The sequence below is a fragment of the Ictidomys tridecemlineatus genome, chromosome 7 (genome assembly GCF_052094955.1).
Source record: "Ictidomys tridecemlineatus isolate mIctTri1 chromosome 7, mIctTri1.hap1, whole genome shotgun sequence".
NCBI classification, from domain to species: Eukaryota; Metazoa; Chordata; class Mammalia; order Rodentia; family Sciuridae; genus Ictidomys; species Ictidomys tridecemlineatus.
Window position 1 is genome coordinate 44,245,723 of NC_135483.1, and position 27,447 is coordinate 44,273,169.

The 27,447-nt window shown below is 35.4% G+C and overlaps 1 protein-coding gene across 1 annotated transcript in view; it reads right to left on the reverse strand.

Annotated features, from left to right (window-relative positions):
* Ripk2 (receptor interacting serine/threonine kinase 2) overlaps nt 1-27,447 on the reverse strand; it is a 48,494-nt gene that overhangs the window by 13,633 nt on the left and 7,414 nt on the right. Inside the window, exons 3-6 of the mRNA XM_005328636.5 lie at nt 26,831-26,986; nt 3,532-3,689; nt 1,751-1,800; nt 743-904 (exon numbers count right to left, since the gene is read on the reverse strand). Coding sequence (XP_005328693.1) covers nt 743-904; nt 1,751-1,800; nt 3,532-3,689; nt 26,831-26,986 — 526 coding nt within the window. The remainder of the gene's footprint in view (nt 1-742; nt 905-1,750; nt 1,801-3,531; nt 3,690-26,830; nt 26,987-27,447) is intronic.

Below are 27,447 nucleotides of genomic sequence, written 5' to 3' on the forward strand. Positions count from 1 at the left end.
CACCTAGTCTTAAATCAGACCATACTTCCCTGCAAAACACACTATGATGGCTTTCCATCACACTTGAAAAAAAATTTAACCTTCTACGATGGCCAACATCTTTATCACCTCTCTATTCTCACCTCCTTTACTTCATTCCTTGCTCACTAAATTCCAGCTAAATAGACTTACTTTTTGTTGCCTACAAATAGAAATGTTTTCTTCTTCTAGGCTCAGAATCTTGCTGTTTTCTCAGATTGAAACACTCTTCATTTAGCTTTTGAATGACTAGCTTTTTTTAAGCTTCAAATCTCAACTCAAATATTAGCTCCTTATAAAGCCCTTTCCTTAACTAGTCTACTATCATGCTTATTGTCTCATAAGAATTTACAATCTGTACCTGATTTGTTTTCTGCCTTTTTGACTAAATGTGAGCTCTTGGGAAGTTAGTAATTTATATTTTGTTTATTTGCTTTGGGTGCTTATTCCAGTGAGTAGGTGTCAGATGCTAAGTGTTCAACAAATACTTGCTGAATACATGAATGGAACTGTTACTCCTGTCAGAAATTTCTCTTTTCTGTTATACATTCTCTATTCTTCTCTAGAAACAGTCCCTATATATAAGTGCTAGGAGTAACAAAGGTGAAAAGAATTCAGACAACTTTGAGCTACTCAGGTAATTTGCATAATTTCCAATATTTTATTCACACTCTATCGGTTATTTCTGTAATTCAAAGGGTCCAGATTAAAACTGTATACTCACTTAAGAAAGAAGGTCTTTCATCTGGATTTTGTGCCCATCCGCTTTCTATTAGAGAGGTCATGACTGCTCGATGAGGTATATCAAATGGCAAACTTTCTTCAGTAGTGTCAGGTCGATGTCCTTGAGACACACTGTACATAATCTGCAAAGGATTGATGACGTCTGTCAAAACAAATATGTCATTAAGTAGAAAGATATTATGCTCCAGTATATTAAACACCCAATCTAGCTTAATGAAAATGAGGGAATCTTAAAATTCTAGGAATGATTCATCCTACCCCTTTCTGTAAAAGGAATCTGTGCAATTCCCGGGTAGTATCAGACCTGTCCACCTCCTGTGGGAGAATTTACTTCCTCATTTCATTAATTCTGGGCTTGGCCCTGTTTTGCGATTTTGTCAAGGGGACATGAGTAGAGCAGAGCTGGGCAGAGCTCAGTAGGGCTGAGTGAAACCTAGCAGGGCAAGAGGAGTTACAGTGACTAATATCTAATGTGCATAAGAAATAAATGTTTACTTTGTAAGCCAATGAGATTTTGAAATTGTTACACAGCAAGCTGACCTATATAAACCTCCAAATAAAACCAATATTATCAGAGAAAGAAAAAGACATTATTTTTCAAAGTTTAGCAGTCTTTCCAAAAGAAATATTAATTAAATTTTTATAGAATGGATCTTGAAAATAGTTATTCATAACTCTTATAGAAGACAAAAAATGAGAAGTCAAGAAGCTTGATCATGAGCTAATTACTGTCAGATCAAGAATTAGAATCTAGATTTTTCTGATCTTTAATCCAGTACACTCTCCAGTATATGGTGAAATCAGAACAGATCTTTAATCCAGTATACTTTGGAGTACACAGATATGCATAATTAATAAACTGCTATATTTTTATAGTGCTTTTTGTATGAAATAAGTTATAGATTTAAAATAAGATAAGCTTTAGATAGTTCTGAGTGTGGCCTAACAACCTGATGCTACCAAGAATAAGGAAGTCACAGTAAGTTACCTTCAAAAGGCTGTTTTCTGGATAACATTTCCCACATGATAACTGCATAGCTGTTTAAAATAAAAACATTTATTTTAAATTAAATGTGATTTATATATTATATGTTATATGTGAGCTTTGCATAATAAATTAAAACAGAACTAATTTAAAAGCAGACTGTGCAGATAGCATTTCTTAAAGTGAAGGTGGTTGAAATGCTGCTTAAAGAATCACCACATGCAACCAAGAGGATGAATGCTCATACAAAGCATTATTTTGAATGGGAATTAATCTTAACTTGAAAACATCCAGGAAGTTACTGTAATAAAAGTTTAAAGTTATCATTTTAGAGGAAAATTAATTGTCATTCCTGAATACTCAGGTAAGCCATGCTCTCTAATTACATGATTCTACTTTTTACACAAAATAAAGAACATAAAAATGTCTGTCTTATGTAGCCCTACTCTGTTGACCGTTTATTCTGAAAATATTCTGCTTACAATTAAACTTTGATTGTAAATCACTTAGGGTTCACTAAGCTTATATTTGGGATCAATGATTAAGTAGGATATAGAAGTTTTAGTGCACTACCAAATTAACTGTGCATCCAAAATGGACACATTGAATCGATTAGGTACTGACACACAGTCTTAGAGGGAGAGTGAAGATTACAGAGGAAATGCTCACTCAAATCAAGAAATAACATTTCCTCATTTTCCCTGACAGGGAATACCAAAATTGAACATAATGGCATAATTCACAAAATGAATAAGTAGATTTAAGTTGGTCTTTTTTTTACAAAATCAAATCAGCTTTCAAGAATTGTTGGCTAGAATATGTAAATATTTTTGTTCCCTTTCCTCAGAATAATATATAAAATCGGCTAAAAATATCAGGGAACAGAATATAAAAAGAATATTTATTCATACAATAGTGTGAATGTACAAGATTTATACCTGGTGTTTTAATGCAGTCACTAATATGGATTGGCTGGCATTGGATTTAATTAGAAGTAACAAAAATTAAAATCTTTTTGGAAAAGATTAATTAACTCTACAGTTTTTTTTTTTTTTTTGTAGAGCTATAGCATTAATTGCTAAAAAGCATCTTTGTATTTGTCAGGTAGATTATTTTTTAAAGATAGAAAAAAGTTCTTTTAAAGGGACATAAAATGTATTCATGGTAAATGTCTGATTTTGCATAAATTATCATGTTAAAAGACACTAGTTTAACTTATACATGAAGTGAATGCACCCACCCCTAATTCTATGCATTAAAAATTATCACTTTCCTTTTCTCTTGTCAAACAACCACTACCAAGAACAATGTATTATACTTATTACTGTATTATGAGATTATAAGTAATCTGCATTGAAACACAAAAACACGATTTTATCAAATTCCTTTGGCACACATTTACAAGCATCAGGGATTCTTAAAATAGAAAAATCCCCAGTACATTTATAAGCTTATTCATTTTTCTAAAAATATGAACAGATAACAGAGATTGAAAGGTTGAAAAATTTAAAGCTAAGCTATGAGGAATCAGTTTCTCTATGCCTCCCCAGGGCATATGATAAGAACATTTGAGTACATATTACAAATTAATAGAAGAACTTTTAACATTTTTTTTAAAGAATACAAAAGTTTCTTAAAGGACAGCACCTTTAATTTGAAAAATATTAATTACTGTGGTTTCTAATTTATGTTCACCACAATTACGGAAGAAGAATTAAAAAATCATACTTTAAAGTTTCAAAATTCTGGTTGATTAATCTTATGTTTTAGACAAGATGCAGTACCTATATATATCATGTTTGACACTGGCCCTTGATTTCTGTCCAGGTTCATAGTTTTCAGGTGGCATATAGATAATTGTCCCTCCTTCTGGAGCAGATTTGTTACTTCGTGATTGTGAGAGAGACATCATACGCCATTTTGATAAACCAAAATCTGCAATCTGCAAAAGAAAAGAGTATATAGCTGAATTTAAGTATTTGCTCTTTAAAAAGCCCAAGAATTGACTCTCTTTGTGTTTAGGCACTGTAGTTAGTTATCACAGATGTCATATATGCTAATATTTTATTTCTATTTATTCTGCCAGTTTCATACTGAATTAAATTTCATAGTGCTATGCCCCTAAATTCTTGAAATAATAAATACTGACTTGAAGTTTAGCACACTATTACAAAATTTACAAGGGAATCTAATGGTTTTTGCCTTATATTCTGAATGAATATATACTCAACAGTAATTTTTTATTTTATTTTTTGTACCAGGGATTGAACTCAGGTGTATTCAAACCACTGAGCCACACACCCAGCCCTATTTTGTATTTTATTTAGAAACAGGGTCTCACTGAGATGCTTAGTGCCTCCCCGTTGCTGAGGCTGGCCTTGAACTCATGATCCTCCTGTCTCAGCCTTCCAGGCACTGGGATTACAGGCATTGTCATTGTGCCTGGCTTAACATTAATTTTTAAGTCAAGTAATTTTATAGCATGTGCTTTCCAAATTCATATAAATCTCAGAATTGCTAAGTACATTTCATACAACTGTTACTAGGCATTTTTCACAACTTCGGTTTATATGTTCTCATTCTTAATGTCCTAGAAGTCCTTAAGTTTTGGAAAAAGTAAACTCTCAATAATAAAGATTATCATTATATGTTTAATGCTTACTACTAAAAGTGTCATATTTGGTAAAAAATAATATAGCTACCATGTAGGCGTATTTAAGACCACGGCAATGGGTATTTAGAGAATTATCAATGAATAACATTCTACACATTTTATATATATCCTTTACAGTTTTACTTTAATTGCAAATAGTGTGGAGATGTTACATAATACCTTGTAATTATAAATATTTAAAAGGTTCCTTGTTTTTTAAAAAATGAAAGGCAAAATGCAAAAAGAAATGATACTTAATGGACAAGGAATTACGGGAAAACTTTACTCAGAGTTTTATAATGTTTACTTAAGAAATTGACAGGATGGAATGAGCTGCAACCAATACATCAGCTGTATTTTGATTATTTAACTCCTATTTTTATTGGTTTTAAAAGCATTTAGATGTATTTGAGATTTAAAAAAATGTAGCCTCTCATCCCTAGTAGGAAGATAGAATACATGAGTCTTTCATACCTTTAATATAATAAAAAGGCAAGTATAAGACAAAAAAAGAAAAAAAAAAGAATAAATTGCAAGAAAACATGGTGTCAACATGTGAAACTCCAACCCTGACTGAGACCTGGGACTTGAAGTTCAACTACTAGAGCAGAAAATAAGGACAGAGTTTTCCAACCCCAAACCTGGATCAAGGTGGGGAAGGTAAAAGGGGCAACCCAGAGAGAAACAAGGAGAAAAAAAGCACAGAAGGCCATTCCCTTAATAACAGCTGGAAAGAAAAGCAGACCAAATTAAAACATGGTCACTGGGGGAGATCAAAAGTTTAAACCAAATCATAGCCAGAAAGACGTTCAGGACATGGCAGCTTTTTTGTGGAGCCCACCACACACTAGTCACCCAAGAAGAAATTAAACATGGCATCTTCCCACCTCTGTACAGCAAAAACTTAAACCAGAGGGAGGACCCATGCAGTGGGTTGTCTTAAGAATCCATCTAGAAAGAACTTGTAGAGGGATTGTTACTAGCTGAAAGTGGCTGAAACCCCCTCTCCACTGAGAACATGGTAGAGCAGCCCCATCTGGGGAAGGGTCAGCCTACCCCAGCATACCACACAGCCTCCACTGGAGCCTCGTTAGTGGGAAAGTAGTGCTGGGAAGCTGGTCACAACTGGAAGCTGCCTGTGGGCCAGGCAGCAAAGGGGGAAGAGGTGCCTGAGGCTCCCAACTTGGGGCAGTGGAAGCAAGAATCTAGGCAAACTGACTGAGTCTATTTACCTAATAGTAGGGACAGTACCCTATGAGTTGTGTTGGCCAGGGTGGATGTTTTTGCACCACAGATTACCCAAAGAGAATCCACAACTACAAGACCTGTATTCCAGACAGCCATAGGATCCATGCCATTTTGAGAAGGGTCCTATGGAGGGGAGCAGGTACAAGGTGACCCACAGCAATCAGAGAGAAAGCCCAGAGCCCTGCATCCTGAGTTGCTGCACACGACAGAAAGAGTCAGCAGACGCAACATGGCACCCTCTGAACAGCCAGTGTCAGGCCCCAGGGCTGACAAGGAGCACCAGCTGGTGGGAGGTCCATAGCAACTAGCGAGGCTCTTGTGTTCCAGCACCCCTGGAGGGATCCAAAGCCAAAGATCATGGGTATCTTTTAAAGATCCCAAATCCTGATGAAATCCAAACCAAGACTCAATAAAAATGTCCTTTACCTTGGCATGGTTTACTGTGAATAGCTCTAATGTCAACTTTGGTCATACATACATCTCTCAGTTTGATAGCTGTTGCCCTAGTAGACAATACCGTGCTTTCAACCCATTTGACTATATTTCTCCTAATGTTTTAAAGCATTAATTGGAATCATTCTTTGTTTTCCTAGCTCTGGTTTATACTTGCTGTTCTTACCCAGTTCTTTTACCTGCTACTACCTCCAATTCTCCCCTCTATCTTTTTCTTTTCTTTCTTTTTTAACTTTGTGTGTCTATCATTTCTTTCTTTTTTCTCTTTTGCTCAATTTTTCTCTCTTCCCTCATTCAGCCTCTATATAATGTTCTAGCAATTTTACTTTATTTATAAATAAATAATTTTTTTCAACCTATTCCAGAACTTAACTATAAGTTTATACCTGAATTAGAGGATCTGTGGCGCACAATATCAATAAATTTTCATTTTTCATAAGGTTGAATAAAAAAATAGTATGTGGGCTTTGCTCTGAAGTGACTGTAGTAAATAGGGTTCAGTGTCTTCTCTCAAAATGGTGCTGATATTGGGAATAGGAGAGTTGACATTCTGAGTTAAAGTATCTATACCTGGATATTCTCCCAGCCTCGGCTTCTTACGAGAAAGAAGCGCACAAAAAAGTCCCTTGTATAAAGGTAGAAGTGATAACCATCCCAACAGATGGGTAGATACAGAAGAAGTATGAAAAACCAAGGGAACAAACCACTTCAAATAGCCCATAACATTTCAACAACTGATTCCGCTGACACCACAGTGGAGGAAATGTTGAAGAAAGAAGTAAAAAAGTTCATTGTTGAAATGTTCAATGAGATAAAAGAAAATATGAGAAGTAAAATTAGGGAAAAAATAATAGGAGGTGAAAGATCATTTCAATAAAGAGAGAGTCTTTGAAAAAAAACAAACAGAAGTCCTGTAAATGAAAGACTCAATAAATCGAATTAAAAATTCAATGCAAAGCATCACCAATAGATAAGACCACTTTGAAGACAGATTTTCAGGCTGAGAAGACAAAGTATATAACCTTGAAAATAAAGTTAACAATAAAGAAAGGATGATAAAGAGACTATGACCAGAATATTCAAGAAAGAAATCTGGGGTGACATCAAGATATAAGAATCACTGGAGTAGATAAAGTTTCCAAAAAACAAATTCAAAGAATGAGCAATCTTTTCAATTAAATAATATTAGGAAAATTTCCAAATCTTAGGAATGAAATAGAAATCCAAATATAAGACACATACTAAACTCCAGATAGGCAAGACCAAAAGAGATCCTCTCTAAGATACGTCTATACCAAGTAAGGACAGAATTTTAAAAGTCACAAGAGAAAAACAGGAGGTCATATTTGGATTTCAACTGATTTCTCAAATCAAATCCTCAAAGCCAGGAAGGCTTAGACTAATACATACAAAGTCCTGAAAGAAAATGGGAGCCAACCATAATTACTATATCCAACAAAATCATCCTTCAGAATTTAAGATGAAATAAAAACTTTCATGATAAGCAGAAACTAAAAGAATTCATAACCACTAAGACTTTATTACAAAATATATTCAATGAAATATTCATGCAAAAGAAATAAAAAATTAAAATGAAAATCAGCATTTGGATGAACTGCATTAGAAAAGTAGTTAATTAAAAGAAAATCAAGTCCAAATTAAGCATTAGAAATAAATCAAATTGGCAAGAAATAATTAAAAAAATCACCTCTCTATAGCAACACTGTATGTAAATGGCCTAAACTCTCCAATTAAAAGACACAGATTGACAGACTGAATTAAAAAGAAGACCCAACAATATATTGTTTACAACAGACTTATGTTACAGATGTAGACATCCACAGACTGGTAAAAGGATGGGAAATATATACACCATGAAAATGTCTCAAAGTGGACTTCAAGCCAAAGTTAATCAGAAGAAATAAAGAAGGTCATGTCATGGGGCTAAGGGAACCATACAACAAGAAGATATAGTGATTTTAGATCTTTATGCCCTAAAACAATGGTGCATCTATGTACATAAAATAAACTCATCTTAATATAAAGAATGAAACAGGCCACAATACAATAATACTGGGTAATTTCAACACACCTCTCTTAACACTAGATAGGTCATCCATACATAAACCAAATTAAGATTCTTCAGAACTAAAAAAGTACTATTAATCAAATGAACCTAATCTATATCTACAGAATATTTCATCCATCGACAACCGAATTCACTTTCTTCTCACAGCACATGAAACGTTCTCTAAAATAGATCATATTCTAGGGCGCAAAGCAAATCTTAGCAAATAATAATTAAAAAAACTCAGATAATCAATCAGATCATAATGCAAAGAAATGAGAAATAAGATTAAAAACCAGGAACCAGTCTTAACACGTGGAGATAATAATTTTCTAAGTGATGAATAGATAGCAAAAGAAATCAGAGGAGAAATAAAAAAAATCTTAGAACACAAATGAGAATAGTGATGTAACATACCAAAATCTTTGGGGCAATGGTAAAGGCAGTTTTAAGAGGAAGGTTTATAGAACTGAGTTCCTACATTAAATAAATAGGAAGATACCAACATAAATAATCCAATGTTACATCTCAAGGCCTGGAACAAACTTACACCAAAAGCAGAAGACAGAAAATAATTAAAATCAGAGCCAAAAATCATTGAAATTGAGAATAAAAAAGACAAAGGATCAAATGAAGATCAATGAAGCAGAGTTCTTTTCTCTAAAAGGATGAACAAGATTGATAAACCTTAGTCAAACTAACCAAAAGAAAGACAGAAGACCCAAATTAACAAATTAGAGACAAAAAAGAAATATCATTACTGCTAAAACCCAGAGGATCACTGGAAATTATTTGTAAATTTATATGCCAACAAGTTATGAAATCTGACACTGACAAATTCCTAGAGACATATGACCTACCCAAGTTGAACCTTGAGGATATAGAAAACTTAAACACATCAATATCAAGTTAAAAAAAAATTGAAGTAGTTAGTAAAAGTCTTCCAATAAAGAAAATCCCAAGACTAAATGAATTCTCAGCTGAGGATGTCTACCAGACATTTAAAGAAGACATAATATCAGTCCTTTTCAAATTATTTCATTAAATAGAAAAGGAGGGAACACTGTCAGGTTCATTCTTTGATGCCAGGATCTGTCTGATACCAAAAACAGACACATCAAGAGACAAAAATTTCAGGCCAATATCCTTGATGAACATAGATGCAAAAATTCTTAATAAAATACTGGTGAACTACATTCAAAACCATATTAAGAAGATAGTGCATCATGATCAAGTGGGTTTCATTCCAGAGAAGCAAGTTTGGTTCAACACAGGCAAATGAATAAATGTAATTCACCACATAATTAACAGTTAATGATAAGAATCACATGATTATCTCCATAGATGATGAAAAAGCATTTCACAAAATATAGCACCCATTCTTGTTTAAAACATTAGAGAAACTAGGGCTAGAAGGAACTTACCTCAACATGGTAAAGTCTACATATGACAAACCCAAGGTCAACATCATACTGAAAAACTGAAACCAATTTCTCCAAAAACGGGAAGAAGACAAGCACATCTACTCACACCACTCCTATTCAACATAGTTCTTAAACTTCTAGCCAGAGCTATTAGGCAAGAGAATGAAATTAAAGGGGGTCTAAATAGGGAAAGAAGAAGTAAAATTATCTCTGTTTGCTGATCAAATAAATAAAATAAAACCAAAAAACTCCACCAGAGGATATCAAGAGCTGATTTAAAAAAATTAGTAAAGTAGCAGGATACAAGATCAATTTACATAAATCAATTGCTTTCCTTAACTCCAATAATAAATCTGTTGAAAAAGAAATTAGTAAAACTATCCCATTCACAATAACTTCAAAACAAACAAACAAACAAATAAACTTGGGAATTAATCTAATAAAGGAGATGAAAACCTGTGTAATGGAAACTATAGAACAATAAAGAAAGAAATTGGAGAAAACCTTACAAGATAGAAAAATCTCCCCTGTTCTTGGATAGGCAGAATTTAATATTGTCAAAATGGCCACACTACCAAAAGTGTCATCCACATTCAGTATAGTTCCCATCAAATAAAACACCAAAGACATTCATCACAGAACCAGAAAAGAACAGTTCTAAAATTAATTTGAAAGAATAAGAAACACTAAATAGCCAAAGTAATTCTGAACAAGAAGGGTAATTCTGGAGGGATCACAATACCAGACCTCAAGTTATACTACAGAGCTACCATAACAAAACCAGCATGGTATTGGCACCAAAGGAGACACAAAGACCAATGGAATAGAAGACACACAGATAAATCCACATATTTATAGTCATCTGATCCTTGATGAAGGTGCCAAAACCATATGCTGGAGAAACGATAGTTTTCTTAACAAATGGGGCTGGGAAAACTGAATATCCACAGGTACAAGAAGGAAACCTGACTCCCTATTTCTCACCTGCACAAAAGTCAACTCAAAGTGGATCAAAGACCTAGGAATTAGACCCAAAACTCTGCAACTGCTCGAAGAAAATGAAGGCTCAACACTGCAACACAATGGCATAGGCAATGATTTCCTTAATAAGACTTAAAACAAAAGAAATAAAATCAAGAATCAATAAGTGGGCCAGTTCCAAATTAAAAAGCTTCTGCACAGAAAAAAGGAAATGATTAAGTGTGAAGAGAGAGCCAACACAAAGGGAGATGATCTTTGCCACTTATTCTTTCGGACATTAATATCCAGAATATACAAATAACTTAAAAGACTTACACACACACACACACACACACACACACACACACACACACACAAAGATACAAATAATGTAATTAATAAACAGACAAAATATCTAATAGATAATAGATATTTCTCAAAGGAAGAAATAGAAATTGCCAATAAATATATAAAAAAATGTTAACCATCTCCAGCAATCAGAGAGTTGCAAATCAAACCACATTGAGATTTTACCTCACTCCAGTCAGAATGGCAATCATTAAGAATACAAATAATAATAAAAGCTGGTGGGGAAAAGGCCACCCATATATTATTGGTGGGACTGCAAATTATTGCAACCAGTCTGGAAAGCAGTATGTAGATTCCACAAAACAAAACAAAACAAAACAAAACAAAACACAACACCAGGAGTGGACTACCATATGATTCAGCTATCCACTCTTTAGTATATACCCAAAATATCTAAAATCACCAAATACTATAATGGATGCAACCACATCAATGTTTATAGCAGCACAATTCACAATAGCCAAGCTATGCAAACAACCCAGGTGCTGACGGAGAGACGAATGGATAAAGGAAATATGGAATATATACACGATGGAGTGCTAACTCAGCCATAAAGAAGAATGAAATTATGGTATTTTCCAGTTAATGGATGGAACTGGAGATCATCATGCTAAGTGAAATAACCCAGAAAGTCAAAGGCTGAATGTTTTCTCTGATATGTGGAAGCTAGATCAAAATAAGAGGGGAAAGGGGGAAAGAGGAAAAAAGTGGGAGTATGAAATTCCATGAAAAATAGAAATCAGAGAAGAAGAATAGGATTGATGGGAAGGGAGGAGGGACGGAAAAGGGAAGAACGGTGGAATCAACCTGACTTAACTTTCCTAGGTATCTATATGAATATACCAAAGTATACATATACATAAAGTATACCTTTATGTATACTGATAAGGATTAATTAAAAAAATTATTAAGTAGAAGAAAGATCAGTGGAGTAGAGGTAAAGGGTCAGGGAGAGGGAGGAAGAGAAGAAAACGGAAAGTATTTGGGACTGGTTCAGAGCAGATTATATTCCATGCTCGTACAATTATATCAAAATGAACCCTAATATTATGTATAACTAAAATAAACTAATAAAAATTAATATGTATGGGGGTGGTGGGACAAAGGGAGGGACAGAGGGAGGGACAGAGAAAATGTAGGTTCTGGAGCCTAGATTAAATTTTTATTCCAATTCTACTGCTTTTTTATTTGTGTGAACTTTAGGAAGTTGTTTGATTTCTCTGTGCCTAGAATACCCAATCCTAAACTGGGGATAATTTACCTCATAGGGGTATATTGAGAAAATTAAATGAGTTGTTTAAGTAAAGCATTCAGAATAATATCTGACATATAATATGTGATCCATATATGTTGGTTACCATTATTAATATTTTAAAGACAGGAAGTCTCTAAATAAAAATTGCTGTCATTCACATAATACCAACAAAAATCAGAACGAAGTTTTAGGGCCTTGAATCAAATCACAATTGAGGAGTGAGGACTCTAAATATCACCTTCTCTACTTGCCACTTCTGTACTTGCCCTCTACCTATCATCTAAAAAGTAAAAACAGTTCTCTGGTTGCATATCTGCTAGGATAACAAAGCATTACTATGGCATAGTTTATTTCTGTGCTATAATTAGAATTGCTAAAAAAAAAATGCAGTATGTTGTCTCACCTTACACTTGAACCATAATTTCCAAACAACTGGAGGCTAACTTCTCTTAAATGCAGTGCTAGAGAAAACACATTCCTTGGCTTGCTTCTATATGTGCTCCTTTTACTTTACGTTGGACATTCATCTTTGTGCTTTCAAATGTGGCTGAGAACCTCCTTAATAAGAATTCTTTCTATTAGATGATTTAGATTGGTTTTCACATCAACCATACTTTTCCCTTTTCTGCTACAAATATAAGTAAGATAAAATTCACTACGTCTTGATCTTCAGTAGAAAAGAACATTGGGAAGGGGAGAATGCAATGGAAGAAATAATTATATAATTTTTGAAGGACTTTAGAAACATTAAGATTGAGAGTTGGAACTTTCTTATTTGAGACAAGATCTTTACAGGTATTTCAAAGCTAAAGGCTCATTAATGGAAAAAATGATAGAAAGATTTAAAGATATTAAAATATACTATCCACAAAAATCAGCCATGATCCCATCATCCTACTAGACTACTTTCATTTTAGGGAAGGAGAGCATGGGAGGAAGATTATTTCTAGATAGAGAAGAGGGTTGGGAGGGAAAGGGAGGGGGAAGGGGAATAGCAAGGATGATGGAAGGTGATGGTCATCATTATACAAAATACATGTATGAAGATTTGGTGTCAACATACCTTATATACAAGCAGATATGATAAATTGTGGTATAAATGTGTATTAAGAATTGTAATACAAAAAAAATAGAGTTCATGTATAATGGCTTAATTTGGCGTGAACATACTTTATATACAGAGTTACAAAAAGTCATGCTGTGAATGGATAATTATGAATGTAATGCATTCCACTATTGTCATGTATGTAAAAAATAAAAAAATAAAAATGCTATTCATATCTGAATATCTACAATATTATTGTCTGCAAGAAACTGTGAAAAACAATAAGCACTCTGGTTTCCATACAAGATTGATATGACAGCAGAGAAAGCAGAAATGGTACATATAATTATTTTCTTTTAAAACTGGTTTAACTTTTAACACTGGTTTCTGTCTTTCTGGGATGTATTTGTAGACACTAAGCAGACACAGAGAAGTCTCAACTGCCCTTAATTGGTTGTAAATGCTTTTCTGTTAGGTACTATGTTTCTAGTTAGAATTCCAGTAAGAAAATTTGCTTCAAAAAATGGTAGCAAGGTACTAATTTCAATTTAATTTTATTATCTATCTTAAAGATTTTTTGTAATTCATTTAAAGGCCCTACAAACTGGTAAGTTGATTAAAAAAACTATGACTTCGGAGATCCAACATGGCGGCGGGTGCAGAGAGATCAAGTCTCTGACCTTTTCAGCTGCGTGGGCATGGGGAGTCGTAAACCATCTAAATGCTGTTTGCTCAGGATCACTAGCCAATGCTGAGCTGATGTGGATCTGGGGCGAACAGTCTGGGCCTCTCAGAACACACACCGAGCCCGGATCGACTGAATTCAAGCTCCCGTTCGCCTGCTTCTCGCAGACAAACTGCTGTGACTCAGCACTAAACGATCCCGCTGAAACAAATGGTCGGCCCTTCTGAACCTATGGAGGTAAATGCCAACCGAGCCTTCATAGGCAGTGGCCACAGGATTGAAACGGGGCTTGGGAGAGCCAGTCAGGACCCACCCGTTGCATTGGTCACCCAGGAAAGGGAAACGAACTTTCGCCATTTGCATGGGATACCACCATGGCAGAGAACTGACGTCACCAGACTGCGGCAGAGGAGATAACGTCATTGAAACCAGTGGCGACAGGTGTATAACCCCCTAGCCTTCCCTCTCCACACAGCAGGGAAACCTTAAGGGCCCCTCCCAGCTCTCCCGTGAGCGCGATAGCCAGACCGAGGGACTCCAGGCACGGAACTCCTGGCTACCGCTCCCACCAATGCTGACAACTGAGGTCTCTTGCACCAGCTAACGGGGGCGTGGCTACCGGAGGGCAAGCAAATTCACTGAGGGTTCTCAGCCCCAAGCTCTACAAACTTAGGGTCTGAGGGAATGGCAAACAGGGAGAGTGTGCCCAGTCATTCATGAAAACAGGACTCTCAGGAGCAGCAGACCCGGCGTGTAGCGAGTATTGTGGTGAGTGTCACCGGTGAGTGGGGCCTGGCTTGAGGAAAAGTGGGGAAATGACTAGACACAAGAGAAGGCCCTAGGCACTCAGGATTGGAGACCCGCCCAGTCTGGGAAGAGGAGCTGCTGCACAGTGATTGGTTCCCGTGTATTGAGAGGGGAAGCTTGGCCCGGTGCGCACAGCTCCACCTATTGGAAGAGAAGTCAATCAAACTCTAAGACTGCATTTATTAATTTTTTTTGTTTTTTTTTCATTTCAGTTTTTTGTTGTTTTTAAAATTTTTTAAAATTTTTAAAATTTTTTTTAAATTTAAATATTTATTTTTTTATTATTTTTTCAAATTTTTTTCTTTTTTCTTTTCTATTTTTTTCATTTGTCTTTTCATTTCTTTTCAATTTTCTTATTCCCCCTTCCTTGAATTCCACCTGCTTACTCTCATCCTCTTTAGTGACTTCTTCCCTTCACTCCTAATACCTTTCCTCCCAAGCATCAAATAAATTTATAGGAGTAAACAATAACTCAGCAGTCAAACAGAACAAGAAATAACATGAGCAGCATGAAAAAGCAAGGAAGAAAAGGAGTGCAAACAATGCAGGACAGCCTAAATATTCAGGAGGACCTAGAGTCATCAGAAAAATGGTCATATAAAGAACTCAAGGAATACCTTAGGCAGATGGAATGGAACCTTAAAGAGGATATGAGACAGCAAATTCAAACAGTGAAAGAACACAGTGAAAATGAATTACATAAACAGATAAAAGAAGAAGTTAAGCATCTTTATCAAGAGATAGAGATTATAAAAAAAATCAAACAATAATTCTAGAAATGAAGGAACCTATAAACCAAATTAAAAACTCAAATGAGAGTATCATTAACAGAGTGGAGCAAGTAGAAGCCAGAACGTCAGATAATGAAGACAAAATATATAATCTTGAAAAGAGTCTAGCCAACTCAGAAAGGCTGGTAAAAAAAATCACAAGAAAAACATCCAAGAGATATGGGATAACATAAAAAAAACAAACATAAGAGTCATCGGGATAGAGGAAGGTATAGATATTCAAACCAAGGGAATGAGTAACCTGCTGAATGAAATAATTACAGAAAACTTCCCAGAAATTAAAAAGGAAATGGATATACAAATTGTAGATGCATACAGGACACCGAGCACAGAAAATCACAGTAGACCAATGCCAAGACACATTGTTATGAAGATATCCAATATATAGAACAAAGAGAAAATATTAAAAGCTACAAAAGAAAGGAGGCAGATTATATTCAGGGGTAAACCAATAAGGTTAACAACGAGTTTTTCATCACAGATGCTGAAAGCGAGAAGATCCTGGAACAACGTATTTCAAACACTGAAAGACAATGGATGCCAACCAAGAATTCAGTATCCAGCAAAATTAAGCTTCAGGTATGACAACGAAATAAAAATCTTTCATAATAAACAAAAGTTAAAAGAATTTGAAGCCAGAAAACCAGCAATGCAAAGCATCTTGAACAAAACACTACACGAAGAAGAAATGAAAAACAATAACCAAAACCATCAGTGGGAAGTGCCTCAGTAAAGACAGAGGCCAGGGGGAAAGCTAATCATGGAGAAACAAACTAAGTTAAAAAAAAAAAGATAAATAATCAAACATAGCTGGAAGTACAAACCATATATCAATAGTAACTCTAAACGTTAATGGCTTAAACTCCAATAAAGCGACATAGGCTGGTAACATGGATTAAAAAAACAAATCCAACAATATGTTGCCTCCAGGAGACATCTTATTGGAAAAGACATACACAGGCTGAAGGGGAAAGGTTGTGAAAAAATATACCATGCACATGGTCCTCGTAAGCAGGCAGGGGTGGCCATCCTCATATTGAATAAAATCGACTTCAAGACTAAGTTAATCAAAAGGGATAAGGAAGGACATTATATACTGTTAAAAGGAACCATTCACCAACAAGACATAACAATTATCAATATTTATGCACCAAATAATGGTGCTGCGACATTCATAAAACAAATTCTCCTCAAGTTCAAGAATCAAATAGACCACAACACAATAATTATGGGTGGCTTCAACACACCTCTCTCACAATTGGACAGATCCTCCAAACAAAAGTTGAATAAAGAAACTATAGAACTCAATATCACAATCGATAACCTAGACTTAACTGACATATATAGAATATATCAACCATCATCAAGTGGATATACTTTTTTCTCAGCAGCACATGGATCCTTCTCAAAAATAGACCATATATTATGCCATAGGGCAACCCTCAGTAAATATAAAGGGGTGGAGATAATACCATGCATTTTATCTGATCATAATGGAATGAAACTGGAAATCAATGATAAAAGAAGGAAGAAAAAATCCTACATCACATGGAAAATGAACAATATGTTACTGAATAATCAATGGGTTACAGAAGACATAAAGGAGAAAATCAAAAAATTCTTAGAGATAAATGAAAATACAGACACAACATATCGAAATCTATGGGACACAATGAAAGCAGTTTTAAGAGGAAAATTCATCGCCTGGAGGTCATTCCTCAAAAAAAGAAAAAACCAACAAATAAATGAGCTCACACTTCATCTCAAAGCCCTAGAAAAGGAAGAGCAAAACAACAGGAAATGTAGCAGAAGGCAAGAAATAATTAAAATCAGAGCGGAAATCAATGAAATTGAAACAAAAGAAACTATTGAAAAAATTAACAAAACTAAAAGTTGGTTCTTCGAAAAAATAAATAAGATTGACAGACCCTTAGCTATGCTAACGAAGAGAAGAAGAGAGAGAACTCAAATTACTAACATACGGGATGAAAAAGGCAATATCACAACAGACGCCACAGAAATACAGAAGACAATTAGAAATTATTTTGAAAACCTATATTCCAATAAAATAGAAGATAGTGAAGACATCAATAAATTTCTTAAGTCATATGATTTGCCCAGACTGAGTCAGGAGGATACACACAATTTGAACAGACCAATATCAATGGATGAAATTGAAGAAGCAATCAAAAGACTACCAACCAAGAAAAGCCCAGGACCGGATGGGTACACAGCGGAGTTTTACAAAAGCTTTAAAGAAGAATTAATACCAATACTTTTCAAGTTATTCCAGGAAATAGAAAAAGAGGGAGCTGTTCCAAATTCATTCTATGAGGCCAACATCACCCTGATTTCGAAACCAGATAAAGACACCTCAAAGAAAGAAAACTATAGACCAATATCTCTAATGAACCCAGATGCAAAAATCCTCAATAAAATTCTGGCGAATTGGATACAAAAACACATTAAAAAAATTGTGCACCATGATCAAGTAGGATTCATCCCTGGTATGCAAAGCTGGTTTAATATACGGAAATCAATAAATGTTATTCACCACATCAACAGACTTAAAAATAAGAACCATATGATCATCTCGATAGATACGGAAAAAGCATTCGACAAAGTACAGCATCCCTTTATGTTCAAAACTCTGGAAAAACTAGGGATAACAGGAACATACCTCAACACTGTAAAAGCAATCTATGCTAAGCCTCAGGCTAGCATCATTCTGAATGGAGAAAAATTGAAGGCATTCCCTCTAAAATCTGGAACAAGACAGGGATGCCCTCTCTCACCGCTTCTGTTCAACATAGTTCTCGAAACACTGGCCAGAGCAACTAGACAGACGAAAGAAATTAAAGGCATAAAAATAGGAAAAGAAGAACTTAAATTATCACTATTTGCAGATGACATGATTCTATACATAGCAGACCCAAGAGGGTCTACAAAGAAACTATTAGAGCTAATAAATGAATTCAGCAAAGTGGCAGGATATAAAATCAACACGCATAAATCAAAGGCATTCCTGTATATCAGCGACAAATCCTCTGAAATGGAAATGAAGACAACCACTCCGTTCACAATATCCTCAAAAATAATAAAATACTTGGGAATCAACCTAACAAAAGAGGTGAAAGACTTATACAATGAAAACTACAGAACCCTAAAGAGAGAAATTGAAGAAGACCTTAGAAGATGGAAAAATATACCCTGTTCATGGACAGGCAGAACTAACATCATCAAAATGGCGATATTACCCAAAGTTCTCTATAGGTTTAATGCAATGCCAATCAAAATCCCAATGGCATTTCTTGTAGAAATAGAGAAAGCAATCATGAAATTCATATGGAAAAATAAAAGACCCAGAATAGCAAAACCAATACTAAGCAGGAAGTGTGAATCAGGTGGTATAGTGATTCCAGATTTTAAACTATACTACAGAGCAATAGTAACAAAAACAGCATGGTACTGGTACCAAAACAGGCGGGTGGACCAATGGTACAGAATAGAGGACACAGAAACCAACCCACAAAACTACAACTTTCTTATATTTGATAAAGGGCTAAAAGCATGCAATGGAGGAAGGATAGCATCTTCAACAAATGGTGCTGGGAAAACTGGAAATCCATATGCAGCAAAATGAAACTGAATGCCTTTCTCTCACCATGCACAAATGTTAACTCTAAATGGATCAAGGAGCTTGATATCAAATCAGAGACTCTGAATCTGATAGAAGAAAAAGTTGGCTACGACCTACATACTGTGGGGTCAGGCTCCAAATTCCTCAATAGGACACCCATAGCACAAGAGTTAATAACAAGAATCAACAAATGGGATTTACTCAACTAAAAAGTTTTTTCTCAGCAAAAGAAACAATAAGAGAGGTAAATAGGGAGCCTACATCATGGGAACAAATCTTTACTCCTCACACTTCAGATAGAGCCCTAATATTCAGAGTATATAAAGAACTCAAAAAATTAGACAATAAGATAACAAATAACCCAATCAACAAATGGGCCAAGGACCTGAACAGACACTTCTCAGAGGAGGACATACAATCAATCAACAAGTATATGGAAAAATGCTCACCATCTCTAGCAGTCAGAGAAATGCAAATCAAAACCACCCTAAGATACCATCTCACTCCAGTAAGATTGGCAGCCATTATGAAGTCAAACAACAAGAAGTGCTGGCAAGGATGTGGGGAAAAGGGTACTCTTGTACATTGTTGGTGGGACTGCAAATTGGTGCAGCCAATTTGGAAAGCAGTATGGAGATTTCTTGGAAAGCTGGGAATGGAACCACCATTTGACCCAGCTATTCCCCTTCTAGGTCTATTCCCTAAAGACCTAAAAAGAGCATGCTACAGGGACACTGTTACATCGATGTTCATAGCAGCACAATTCACAATAGCAAGACTATGGAACCAACCTAGATGCCCTTCAATAGACGAATGGATAAAAAAAATGTGGCATTTATACACAATGGAGTATTAATCTGCATTAAAAAATGACAAAATCATAGAATTTGGAGGGAAATGGATGGCATTAGAGCAGATTATGCTAAGTGAAGCTAGCCAAGCCCTAAAAAACAAATGCCAAATGTCTGCTTTGATATAGGAGAGTAACTAAGAACAGACTAGGGAAGAAGAGCACGAGAACAAGACCAACATTAAACAAGGATGAGAGGTGGGAGGGAAAGGGAGAGAGAAGGGAAATTGCATGGAAATGGAAGGAGACCATCAGGGTTATACAAAATTACATACAAGAGCAAGTGAGGGGAAAGGGAAAAATAATACAAGGGGGAGGAATGAATTACAGTAGTGGGGGTAGATAGAGAAGAGGGGAAGGGAGGGGAGGGGAGGGGGGATAGTAGAGGATAGGAAAGGCAGCAGAATACAACAGACATGAGTATATCAATATGTAAATCAATGAAAATGTAACTGATGTGATTCTGCAAGCTGTACATGGGGTAAAATGGGAGTTCATAACCCACTTGAATCAAAATGTGAAATATGATATATCAAGAACTATGTAATGTTTTGAACAACCAACAATAAAAAAAAAAAGAAAATACTCAAATGGAAAGATTAGGTAACTTGCCCAAGATTACAAAGTGAGGGACAGAGATGGGATTTGAACCCAGTTGTTCAAGAGTCAAAAGACTGAGCTCCTTCATGTAGCTCACTGCCTGGCAAATGGCTGAGACTGGCTCATTGGAATCCCAGAAGCCTCAGCCCCAAACACTCCTCTTTTTCTGTCCAACAGTGAAGAGGAAGACCTATCCATAAAATGCTTTTGGCCGTGCACAGGGCAGGGGCTGCTCTGAGTCTACTGGAGTCTGATTCTTTACTATCTGATTTGAAAAGGTTTTGTCTGAAGCCACACAAGTATATTTTTGGCTCAAGTGGCAAAAGGGGTAAAGTTCTGAGATGTCAAACAAGGACCCCAGTGCCGGGGTTGTAACCATTTTGAACCCAGGAAGCAATTCAGCTGAAACTCTTGTTCTGTGTGACACTGAGGAGCCACCAAATCCCCAGGGTCTAGGGGCCTTGGGGGCCAGAGAAGGAAGCAAAGGAACACATGCTTCTTTATCAGCCTGCTCAGCACTTCCAACCAGTTCCCTCCAGCACAGACCAGCGAGTGTTTCAGGCCACAGAAAGGAACTGGCAAGGCCAAATATATAAAGCATTCAAATATATCTTTAGCATGACCCAAGTACTGCTTGGAAGACAGCGGTTAAAGAAAACCACAGGAAAATGAGAGTGGGAATTTGGGGCTGGGAGGGGCCTGTGGAGATGAGGTCTACTGCTCTGTCTCCACGTGATATTTTTATCTTCAGCCATTTGCTGACACATTGGGGCTGGCTAGGCTTGTCAGCCTCTAGAGAAGGGGACTTGCATCAGGTCTGCTGGGGAGCCTTGCCTTTTTCCCTTAAGGGGCTGGTGAAGTATCTGGGGGAGATTAAGACACATTAAAAGACATTCTGAAAAGTTACCTCAGAGATTTAAATTATATTCATCTTAAGGCAGTACAGGATTAATTGCCAAATGAATGAATAATAAATTACTGTCCATGTTCAATTCTTATCAGTAAAAGCTACAAACATAAAAAAAAAAAGAGAAAACTACAGAACCCTAAAGAGAGAAGTAGAAGAAGATCTTAGAAGATGGAAAAACATACCCTGTTCATGGATAGGCAGAACTAACATCATCAAAATGGTGATATTACCAAAAGTTCTCTGTAGGTTTAATGCAATGCCAATCAAAATCCCAACAGCATTTCTTGTAGAAATAGATAAAGCAATCATGAAATTCATATGGAAAAATAAAAGACCCAGAATAGCAAAAGCAATTCTAAGCAGGAAGTGTGAATCAGGCGGTATAGCGATACCAGATTTCAAACTATATTACAGAGCAATAGTGACAAAAACAGCATGGTACTGGTACCAAAACAGGCAGGTGGACCAATGGTACAGAATAGAGGACTCAGAGACTAATCCACAAAGTTACAACTATCTTATATTTGATAAAGGGGCTAAAAGCATGCAATGGAGGAAGGATAGCATCTTCAACAAATGGTGTTGGGAAAACTGGAAATCCATATGCAACAAAATGAAACTGAATCCCCTCCTCTCGCCATGCACAAAAGTTAACTCAAAATGGATCAAGGAGCTTGATATCAAATCAGAGACTCTGCGTCTGATAGAAGAAAAAGTTGGCTCTGATCTACATATTGTAGGGTCGGGCTCCAAATTCCTTAATAGGACACCCATAGCACAAGAGTTAATAACAAGAATCAACAAATGGGACTTACTTAAACTAAAAAGTTTTTTCTCAGCAAGAGAAACAATAAGAGAGGTAAATAGGGAGCCTACATTATGGGAATAAATTTTTACTCCTCACACTTCAGATAGAGCCCTAATATCCAGAGTATACAAAGAACTCAAAAAATTAGATAATAAGTTAACAAATAACCCAATCTACAAATGGGCCAAGGACCTGAACAGATACTTCTCAGAGGAGGACATACAATCAATCAATAAGTACATGAAAAAATGCTCACCATCTCTAGCAGTCAGAGAAATGCAAATCAAAACCACCCTAAGATATCATTTCACTCCAGTAAGATTGGCAGCCATTCTGAAGTCAAACAATGAGTGCTGGCAAGGATGTGGGGAAAAGGGTACTCTTGTACATTGCTGGTGGGACTGCAAACTGGTACGGCCAATCTGGAAAGCAATATGGAGATTCCTCGGAAAGCTGGGAACGGAACCACCATTTGACCCAGCTATTGCCCTTCTTGGACTATTCCCTGAAGACCTTAAAAGACCGTACTACAGGGATACTGCCACATTGATGTTCATAGCAGCACAATTCACAATTGCTAGACTGTGGAACCAACCCAGATGCCCTTCAATAGATGAATGGATAAAAAAAATGTGGCATTTATACACCATGGAGTATTACGCAGCACTAAAAAATGACAAAATCATGGAATTTGTAGGGAAATGGATGGCACTAGAGCAGATTATGCTAAGTGAAGCTAGCCAATCCCTAAAAAACAAATGCCAAATGTCTTCTTTGATATAACGAGAGCAACTAAGAACAGAGCAGGGAGGAAGAGCAGGAGGAATAGATTAACATTAAACAGAGACATGAGGTGGGAGGGAAAGGGAGAGAAAAGGCATATTGCATGGAAGTGGAAGGAGACCCTCATTGGTATACAAAATTATGTAATAGGTTGTGAGTGGAATGGGAAAATAAACAAGGAGAGAAATGAATTACAGTAGATGGGGTAGAGAGAGAAGATGGGAGGGGAGGGGAGAGGGGATAGTAGAGGATAGGAAAGGTAGCAGAATACAACAGTCACTAAAATGGCATTATGTAAAAATGTGGATGTGTAACCGATGTGATTCTGCAATCTGTATTTGCGGTAAAAATGGGAGTTCATAACCCACTTGAATCTAATGTATGAAATATAATATGTCAAGAGCTTTGTAATGTTTTGAAAAATCAATAAAAAAAAAACAAACTATGACTTCTTCATGAGTCCCTGATGAACTTTGATTTTTAAAGGATATTCATAAAGAAAAGGTAGAGATACATAAGGATGCATATAAAAGAGTATATGTTCTTTTGTATAAAAGAGAAATTTATAAGAAAAATATTTACAAGAAAAATATCAGCAAGTTCAGAGTACTATTTATCCTAAAACAAAATCTATAAAAAATTTACAAAACCAATAATATTTAAAACACTCATAGCACAGAAGGACCAATGGTACCCTGTTGATGGATGAAAAAGAAAAAGTGGAGGACATCAACTTCTGTCTTATCAGGTTTATGGACTATAATAAAGGAAACAAGTTGCAGGAGGTTGAAAGGTACAAGGATGTTTATAATTTAAAGTTGAGAAAACCTGCAAATACTTCCACAGTGCTATTAGTGTTCTTCTGAGACAGAATAAAGAGAAAATATAGTATATTTAAAGTGTTAGCATCTAACACTCGAATAGAAGAGAGTAAAAGAGACGTTACTAGAGACTAGTAGAGGAAGTGCAGGGGGCAAGGGCAAATAGAGTGCCACAATACAGTCAGATAGAAAAAATAAGTTCTGTGTTTTAATAGCACAACGGGGTAAACGTAAACTACAATAATTTAGGAAATATTTTAAAATAACTAGAAGATTCTGAAAGTTCTCAACACATGGAAATGATATATGTTTGAGAAGATGGAAATAATCATGACTTGAACATGACACACTATATACATGTACTGAATTATCATCTCATAGCTATTACAAATATTGTCAATTAAAAAGAAAAAAGAAAAGTAAATGTCAGTCTAATTAAAAAATGATGATTTTACAAATTTAGATACCTGGTAAGATATTGTCAGTAAATCCTGGTTTAAAAAAAGCTTACAAAATTTCACAAAAGTTCAGCTTCAGGACCAAAATTTAAGGGAGACTCAAACAAACAGATGCATCTAAATAGCACCAGGGATTAAAACCTATGTAATAAGGAAATTTTCAGGAGGAACTAAGGATATTTAGCAGGAAGAAGGACAAAATCTATGGGCATGTGAGGAGTGGAAGAATCATAGCTATATTCAAATACTGGAAGGGCTGATATGTGTAAGTAGATTGGGTTTATTCAGTTTGAACAAAGAGGTAAAGTAGGACAGATGGGTGAAGGTAACAGGGAAGAGATTTTGATCTTTGACTGATAATATAAGAAAATATCAGTCACTTAAGTAAGGATGTTAAGTCTCCTTCATAGCATAGTTGTCTTGGGAAACAAGGTCTGCTACACATGGATTCAGAGAACTGAATGCTGTGTAGAAGCTTTCTTTTCTTTCTCACTTCCCCTACCACTTCATTCCAGAGAAAGGAAGTGTCTTAAATAAAGAATGCTTTGTTCACTTAATTTTTCTCATCATTTTATGTTACATTTCTTTTCTTTTTTCCTGGTACTGGGGATTGCTTTATGGCTAAGCTACATCCTTTTTTTTTTTTTTTTTTTTTTTTTGCACTTTGAGACAAGGTCTAAGTTACCCATGCTGGCCTTGAACTTGTGATCTTTCTGCCTTAGTCAATATAGTCATTGGGATTACAGATATGCACCACCACTCCTGGCCTTGTGTTAGTTTTCTATTGCATCAACTTCTCTATTATTAATTTGTTTGAACATTTTTGATGCTTATGCTAATCTTCTGATTATGTTATTGAAAAAGTATAGAAAAATAATATGTAAAAATAAATTTTATTGCATTCAGTGTTGGCAACTACTTTTTATTTGCTGTTATTAGTTAGATGTAGGGTAACTAAAGTCACTACATGAGTGCTATTAGTACCTAAGCCTTACACTTCATACAAAAATAAAATCAAAACAGATCATAGATTTTGACGTAAACATAAAACTACAAAATCTTTAGATGATATCTAGAAGGAGAACACCAGTACCTAGAGCTTGGTGAAGAGTGCTTTAGATCTGATGCAAAAGCATGATACATACAGGATAAAAGTGATAAACTGGATTAAAAGTTCTACTGTGAAAGGCTCTATTGAAAGGACGAAAAGACAAACCATGGATTAGGAGGAAATTTTTGAAAACTGCAAGGACTCGTATCTAAATCTAAATCTATACAGAATTCTCAACACTGAACAATAAAAGCAAAAACTCCAATTAGGAAATGGGCTTATGACATGAAAAGACATTATACTAAAGAGGCTAAAGAGGTGGTAAGTAAGCAAAAGAAAAAGTGTTCAACATCATTAGCTATTAGGAAAATACAAATTAATATAGACATATGAATAGCTAAATAAAAAACAGTGATAATACCAAGCGCTGGTGAGGATGTAGAAAAGCTGGGTCTCTCACACATTGTTGGTGGAAGGTAAAATGGTACAGCCACTCTGGAAAATAGTTTGATAGTTTCTTAAAATACACGCACCCTTACCATATGACTGAGAAGCTGCACTCTTAAGCATTTACCCTTGAGGAATGAAGACCTATTTAGTCGTAAACCTGTAGAGGACTATCCATAGCAGCTTTTTAACTGCCAAAAATATGGTAAAAACCCGATAGTCCCTCACTGAATGTCTAAATACCTGCAGTACATCCACACCATAGTATACCATTAATTAATAACAATCAACTGCTGATACAAAGAACAGTTTGAATAATACAAGGCTATTATGTTCAGTGAACAAAACCAATCTCAAGGTATAGATACTTTATAATTTCATTTTTACAGTATTTTCAAAATTAAGGAATTATAGATGGAAGATAGATTAGGGATTATCAGGAATATGTGATGGTGAGTGGGATGAAGTGGGTATAATTATAAAACGGTAGCTTGACAAATACCTTTGTGGTGATGGATAAGTGCTACACACCCTGATCTGTGATGGTTATGCAATTATACACATGATAATGTCACATAAAGACATACACACATTGTATCAATTCCTGTCAAATTCTTGGGTCTTGAAGGTGTATACTGTTATGTGTTATGTAACATGGAAACTGGGTGAAAGGTACATGGGATCTCTTTGTAACTTACCATGAATCTATAATTTCACGATACAAAGTAAAAAAATAAAAAGGTATTCTTAACAATTTCACTTAAGAAACATGATGAAAGCATTTTGTGCCATAATTCTACTTATTTCTGAAGTTGAGGGATAAATAAGTCACTACAGTAGGAAGAAGGGGAACTCAACATAGGAACTAGGGATATGGAAAAGGTATTAAATTGGCTAGGTGGAAGAAATAACTAAAAAGACTTTTAAAACAGATAAACTTAAAAAAAAAATAATTACCTTAACATGAAATTCACTGTCTAACAAGATATTCTGAGTCTTCAAGTCATGATGAAGTAGAGGAGGATTCATATTATGCAGGTAATTTACACCAAGTGCGATTTCATGCAGGATGCGGAATCTTAATGGCCAAGGAACATCAGGATATTCAATTTTCTTTATATATAAATGAAAAGGAAAAAAAAAGAAAATTAGCATCCAAATTTCTCTCCATTTCACACTTAGGAAATTAAATCCACGAGAAAAAAATACTGTGAACTAAGGTCAAGACATATGCTCATTTTCATATGATAGCATCAATTTGATATTGTTTAATGTTCTTACTTTCCTTACTTTTTAGAGAAAATAATGATAATCTTATAGCATTAATATTACCTTAATTTATATGCAGTCACATGGTATTGGTTCTTTTTTTTTTTTTCAAGTAACATGGCTCTCAATTATTTTCTGCCACTTATAGCCAGATTCATATTCCTGCACTTATATCCACTATCCCATTCTGATTTAGTAACTTGTGCATTGGCCAGCACACACACAGAAAATTATACTTGATTTGTTTCTGATATATACCAATTCATTCAAAATTTACATTTTAATTTTCTACTAGTATAAAACCA